Below are 6778 nucleotides of genomic sequence, written 5' to 3' on the forward strand. Positions count from 1 at the left end.
TTATGAAATTTGGGCCCGTGTTTTAAAGATATAAATCATCTATTAATAAATGCACCAGAGATTGCAAAGAAGAAATCTGAGCATAGAAATAGTGATTTTCATGCCATTTTTAACTTCTAGTTTGCTTTTAAAAACCTCTCCTTTTAATAGCAGTAGCTTAAAGACTAATTGCTTTTTCAGAAGTTTTTCATGGAAAGAGGAACTAATTATCTGATCTGCATCAAAGAGCATGCTTCTAAGGAGTGGTTTGTTTGGGAGAAGAGTAAACCTCACCAATTAGTCTCAGTAGTATAAACTCCTTCACCTGTGGGGTTGTATGCTCTGTAAGAAGACACTTCTTGTGATTGTCTACTGGTTGACAAACCTAATCAAATTGGATTTCAGTGAAACCATTTGTCATGACAGTTTTGGGATCACTTATTTTACATCTGTCTGATTTTTTTCTATGACCAATTTAAATGAGAAATGAAGCATAAAGACAATAACAGGATGTTGGGATTTTATTACCCAAATATTCATTAAAATCCCATAATAAAGCCTGTTTTATTAATGCTGAGAAATAAAGGCAAGCTTAACAAGGGAAAATTTAGATCTGCTAACATGATAATTTCCTGTTTCCGCTGTTGAGCAAGGGTACTGCTTGTATAACTCTCCATACAGCTGTCCTTTTGACCCATCTTCTTGCATTTCTCTCTTCTTTCAGCTTTACTCTAAAGGCCAGAAATCTTGGTCATCTTGGATCCCAACTTCTCTTCTCACAGGTCCACTTTAAAGTTGACTACATTCGGCTTAACATATCTTTCTTTGTCTACACTAAGTGCTAGGACTAGTAATTTTCCAAGACTAGAGAAGCTCTATATGTTGGTATGTCACAGTTCCCAGATCTTTGCCAGACTTCATCCTTATTTTGATTCTGCCTCTTCTGAAATCCTTATTTGACTCCCATATTAGCGTTCTCAGTCCCTACTCTTTTAAAAGGGGGAGTGGAGAGGCTGTAGCAACATTACACGGGACATGGGATCTGTTGCTCCCATCCTCTGTTTTCCTAGGCATCCTAACCACTTCAGATTCAAACACTGCTGTCTTGGTTTTCAAAACTCTGAAATAACTCTGCTTTCCACCACAATCCTCAGCCATCTTCACCCAGTCCCTCCAATCTTGGCCTCTTCTCAGTCCCCTCTTCGATTCTTTCCTCTTGCTGTGCAACATGCATCTGCCTGCATGCACACCCATACATGTTTCCCCCTTCCTCTCTCAAATTTCTGCAGTAGTGGGGAAGTCCAGCAGAGCAGTGTAATGTTCACCGTGCTCCTAAGGGTATGTGTGCAAAGCAAGTAGACAACCGTGGCTGACACGTGCCAGCCGACTCAGGCTTGCAGGGCTCCAGGCTGTGTGTGGTTGTTTCATTGCTGTGTGGACTTCCAGGTTCTGGGACCCTCCTGCCTCACAGAGAAATGTGTGTGGATGTGTGCACACGTGTCCTAGAGCTTGGGCTCCAGCCTGAGACCAAAAGTCTACGCGGTAATGAAAGAGCCCCACAGCCCAAGTCGGCAAGCCCGAGTTGGCTGGCATGGGCCATCCGTGGGTTTTCCTTTGCTGTGTAAATATACTGTAAGTGCCACCTTCAAGGGATGAGAAAAACCAGTCTCTGGGATCCTGCAGGTTTTTCTGTGTTCAACAGGCTGCACAGGAATTGAGCAAGATCAGGATGGTTAGAAGCAGATGTAGAGCTCTAGGGCCCATTCCTGTATATCTCCTACCTCTTCATACCAGCATGTGAGTGCTCACTGGGTTCCCAGAGGTTGGGGAGATGTGTGGTTCTCATTCACATAATGCAGGTGTGTAGGCAGGGTTACAGTCAGTGCTAAGGGAAATAAAAAGCAAATTTGTATTGACATGCTTCACCTGTTTGTCTTTTCAAGTATTTTTAAATAAAGGATGTTAAATTTTGATCTGCAACTACCTGCTCAGAGCATTGCAGTTTCATGGCAGTCTGGAAAGTACTACACTTTAGGATACTTTCCTTATATTACCAGTTTAAATACAGTGGTTAATAGCTGGCTTTGTGTTTGGCTTCAGGGTATCTTATTGTTTGGAAGCATGAGCATGTAAAATAGTTTATTAAAATAGCTTCAACTCTTGCTTTTAGCTATTTATATTGGGACGCTGCAAGTCAGGAGAGTCTAGGGCTGTGTGAAGGTGAAAACAATACTTTTTGTAATGAATAAAGCTTGCGTGATGTATTCATTTAAGTCTGTTCATCCTACAAAAACTGATCTGAGCAGTCTCCACCCTATACTAGACCTATAATGTGCACTTTGAAACTTTGCTAAAGGAACAGACTGACTGTACATGGAGCTTGATAACGCTTGTTTCTTGTCTAGTGTTATCCTTTTCTGGTATCAAAAGGGATGGACTAAAACAAAGTATGTAATTTGAAGAAAAGGTGTGTTTGAGAAATATTGCCTTTCAGCAACTTCACACCTGTTAACATGTTTAGATTGACTGCAAGCATTAATCATTGAGATTTCCTCCATCCCATGTATAATCAACTATTAGTCCTGTGAATAAAAATCTATCTGAGGTACTTGCATGGCAACACACTACTGTAATATCCAAAGGCCTCACAAGCTTTAATGTATTTATCCTCAGCACCCCTGTGAGGTAAGGAAGTGTTGTTATTTCCGTTTTACAGATGGTGAGCTAAGGCACAGAGACATTAAGTGATTTTTCCAAGGTCACACAGGAAGTCTGTGCCAAAGCAGGGACTTGAATCCAGGCCTTGAAATTCCTACGCTAGTACTCCAACCTCTGTCTGTGTTCACATGCATATACATATTACTTGTCATTGGTGTGCATGGTTCTTTAAGGTCAAGGTCCCTGCCCTGAAGATCATACAATCCAAACTGAGGTGGTGGTAAAGCAAGAAAACACCACTATGAGCAACATAAGATGTAAGAAGGAAATCTGCTAATGAAACAGTAATGTTTAAAAAGAAATCAGATGCTCATTGTGTGTCTATTTCGTGTCATTCCTGTTTCTTTGTTTAACGTGGTCAGGCGAGAGAGAGGGAACAGACAGCGCCGAAGCTGAGATTAGTCATGGAAAGCACACCGAAAAGTGAGTTTTGAGAGGAGGTATTTGGAGGAGGCCGAAAGGGGGCACTTGGCACGCAGGAAGAAAGAGGTTACTTCAGGAATGAAAAGGGCATGGAGTTTTGGGTTGGTGGAGGAGACAAAGGGATTGAGTGGAAATCTGTAACTTGAGGATCTCGTGCATTAACCAATCATAAGAGTTTTGCTCTTATGGTTTGATATCAGCAGATCCCCTTGATGGAATTACACTCAAGGATTACTACTTATTCAACAAGACTGTGGTTTTTCATGAGAGTGGGTGTATTATCCTGGGAATCCTGCCCATGTTCCAATTTGGATCATTACATTCTGTGTTACCTATCTAAATCTCCCTGTTTCAAATGTGTATGGGGTTCTTCACTTCCGAACCTAAACTGTAGTGTACTTTGCACTTTTAAAATAGTGCAATGTCTACTTCAGACATGGCTGCATTACAGCGGTGCGTGAAGTGAGCCCTGTATATTCCTTATCTATCTTGTGGGCTGTAGTCAACATTCATATTTGTAAAGTGCTTTAGAAATGCAAAGTAAGTTTTGCAGGTAACACCAAAAAACAAACAAACCCAGAATGGATTCAATTTTAGTATCCTATTTTCAGTAGCTCACAATTTGTCTAAAAACCTTTCCATATTTGATCTCGTCAAAAGGTAATGTTGGTCTGTTTTTTATGTTTTGGCCAAGGGCTAAGGTAGATGGATAGTCTTTCCCCATTTTAAGGAATTCTAATTTTTTTAGTTGTGCCTATAACACAAAAGGCTCTAATTGGAAACTTTTCATGAAAATATTTCTTAATAAAGGGAATTTATCAGCTTTACAAGGTTTGGAAGGAACAAATTTAGTAATAGAAAAGTTTTATAAGTAACTGAAATATTGTTTTTGAACATGCTCAGTATGCTACTGCTAAGATTTTTAGCAGTCTACTCTTGCCCCTCCGCTTTGTGACATATCATACAAAATATAGGGAGAACTGTGTATTCTCTGCTTTTTCTATCACAAATATAGGGGCAGCTGTTAGTGGGAGAATTTGCATGAGGGAGATTGTTACTACATCAGAACACATGCAGCCAAACCCAAAAATTGCATCAACAGTAGACAGGAAGAAATTGTGTTTTAAAAAAAAAAATGCAGATCGAACTGTTTTTGCAAAATTCTGTGGCATTCTATAGTAGTTCCATTTAATTAAAGATATGAAAATTCAAGCTTCTTCCTGTGCTACTTGTTTTGCAAAAAGCACTACAGAAATCTATATTAATGTAATACTAAAGTCACACAGTTGAAATAACGGTAAAAAAATACAACAGTAAAGATTCCAGTGGTAGTGTGAACTTAGCCCCATTGCATATCCTGTATATTTTATCGTATACGTTTAACAGCATAAACAGAAATATACAAACATTCTATATGTAACCTTGTTTCCTTTATATCACATCTAACCATACTGATATAATCTCTTTCATTTACATTCTTTTACCCAGATAGAATTGCTTCACATTTTAGGTATAACCTAAGATTTTAATGTGTCATTACAAGTTTTTCAGAATATTTCAGTATTTGACTCTAGAAAGCCCAGCTCTAGTTTTTCTTTAAACTTTGCCCACATCTGTTACATCTTGTACAGCAAGAAATAAATTATGCATGAAAGCAAAGTCTATTTTAAGCAAAGTAAAAATCTACTTACCTTTCGACAAATGGTGCATGCTTACTCAGTAGCCTTGTCTCACAGTAGTCCGTTTTTGTGCTTGAAGCAAAGCTTAGCTTCCCCATTTTTGGAGGAGATGGGTCAGGAAGGAGAATTTCTCTGATCAGTCTCCTGGGGTTGTTTGCATGGTGGTATATTTGCCTTCCTTTGGCACACACAATTTTTGTAAAAGTATTTATAAAGTGAAAAGATGGAATTTAAAGGATATAAGCTACAAGGGGTAGGAATGGCCATAAAACAGATCCAGACATGGCGAACTCAACAGCCAACTTTAGGTCCTGTACAACTGCATGGTTTTGGTCCTTTAAGGATAATGTATTTCCTTTCTCCCCCCCCCCCCTTTTAGGAGACGTTGATCCAGCAGCAAGTGTCATTTCATTAGGTCCTGTATCTCTGATGTTGTGGATAGTGGAGTCCTCCAGCAATTAAATGAGAGCCGTGGACACATCTCAGCATGTCAGTCTAGAGAGTTCAGAATCGAAACCTGGGACAGGCTGGAGCCGTGGGGAAGAAACACCAGCCTCCACTAAAAACAGAACAAGTGGAAGCTTCCAAGTCATGGCCTACAAAAAAAGCATTTTGTTACAGGAACCGTGTGAGGGTTAATCTTCTCATGAGAATGGAAGTAAATAAATGAGATGGTTAACTTGACCAGTGAGCAGTTCAGTTACAACAAAGAGCAATTAAAAATAAGATGGATTACACTGGAACGGAAAGGGTTTTGATGGCTCGATGTGAGGAAAAACAAAGAGAGTTCTAAACCCAGTGGGAGTTACATTATCTCTGAATCGAGCATTCTGTGGCAGAAGAATATTCTTTTGGGGGCTTCAAGTCTACAGTAGAAAAGTGTAGAGCAAGCAGTAAAATCTTATCGCAACCCTGACATGTAGGATGACAAAATTATGATCAATTACCAAACATCAGATACTCCACAGAGGAAAGGCTTTTGTTTTAACAATAACCTTTTTCTAAAAGGAATAGGCGGGAGGGGGAAAATCAAAGAGAGCCAAGGAGATAAAATTGTCTGTTAAGGTTAAAGACAAAATGTGAAGTTTATTGACACAGTGTTTACCCAAATTGCATAGAACAGCCTGACACCAGCCTAAGAACAGGGATATAGTTGAGCCCATTGTAAGTATCATTGAAAACCAAAATGTGCCAGTCAGCATGACAGAAGGACATCAAGGAGCGGATCCAAATGTTTCGTTGACCTTCACGGGTTGACAAGCCTTTGTGTCTTAAAAAAAAGGGGAAAAAAAAAGTCTGGAAATAAATAGAATTTTTATTTTATTTTTTTTCTAGGTAGAAATGAGGTTTCTTGGTCCGTTTCTGACAATCTGTTATTTATTAGTATAGTTGTGTTTTTTTGTTCGCTTTCAGGTAGGTGTAGTACATTCAGTTAAAGAGCACATCTGTATGCTACTACTTGATTAAATCTTTTTTTCTAGCTCTTTTAAAATTCTTTCTACCACTGGTTTGGTTTTTGCATGTAGAATAAAAAGACTTGTAAAATTGTAACATTTCACACAGAAATGCCGCCCGATCTTCACCAGCTTCAGAAATCTGACCTTTGCCGATGCTGCAATAAAGTGTTGTAATTTAGAATTAGTGTCTGTCTCTCTTTAAGTTCATTTTGCAGTAAATGATGATCTGAAATAATATTAATACATTATGTACTAAATGCCCTGGAGGATATTTCTGTCCAGCATTTCACTTATTTGAGTGTCATAAGGAGTATATGACAGTGTACAAACATGAGACGGTCCCTGCCCCAACAAGCTGACAAACTAGATCAGACACAGATAGTACTGTACAGTCTTCATTGAGACAGCCTGAGTTCCCCCTGGCTGCTGTCTAGGTTCTCTCCTCACTCCTAATCTATTTGTATTAGAGAGAGGTAGATGTATTTCAAATTTTTCACAATTTCTTTATGTGGACAGATTAAT

General features: G+C 39.0%; 1 protein-coding gene across 3 annotated transcripts in view; it reads left to right on the forward strand.

The window, feature by feature from the left end:
* UPF2 (UPF2 regulator of nonsense mediated mRNA decay) overlaps positions 1-6437 on the forward strand; it is a gene marked incomplete at its 3' end in the record, with an annotated part of 133945 nt that extends 127508 nt beyond the window's left edge. For 2 of the 3 annotated variants that reach the window (XM_084623474.1, XM_084623476.1), the window contains 2 exons: positions 3060-3120; positions 5179-6437. In XM_084623474.1, the coding sequence (XP_084479600.1) occupies positions 3060-3093 (34 nt within the window). The remainder of the gene's footprint in view (positions 1-3059; positions 3121-5178) is intronic. The other variant, XM_084623475.1, reaches the window with a different exon arrangement.
* Positions 6438-6778: the final 341 nt, after the last annotated feature.

The sequence above is a fragment of the Lepidochelys olivacea genome (genome assembly GCF_965140295.1).
Source record: "Lepidochelys olivacea isolate rLepOli2 genome assembly, chromosome: 1".
Lineage (NCBI taxonomy): Eukaryota > Metazoa > Chordata > Testudines > Cheloniidae > Lepidochelys > Lepidochelys olivacea.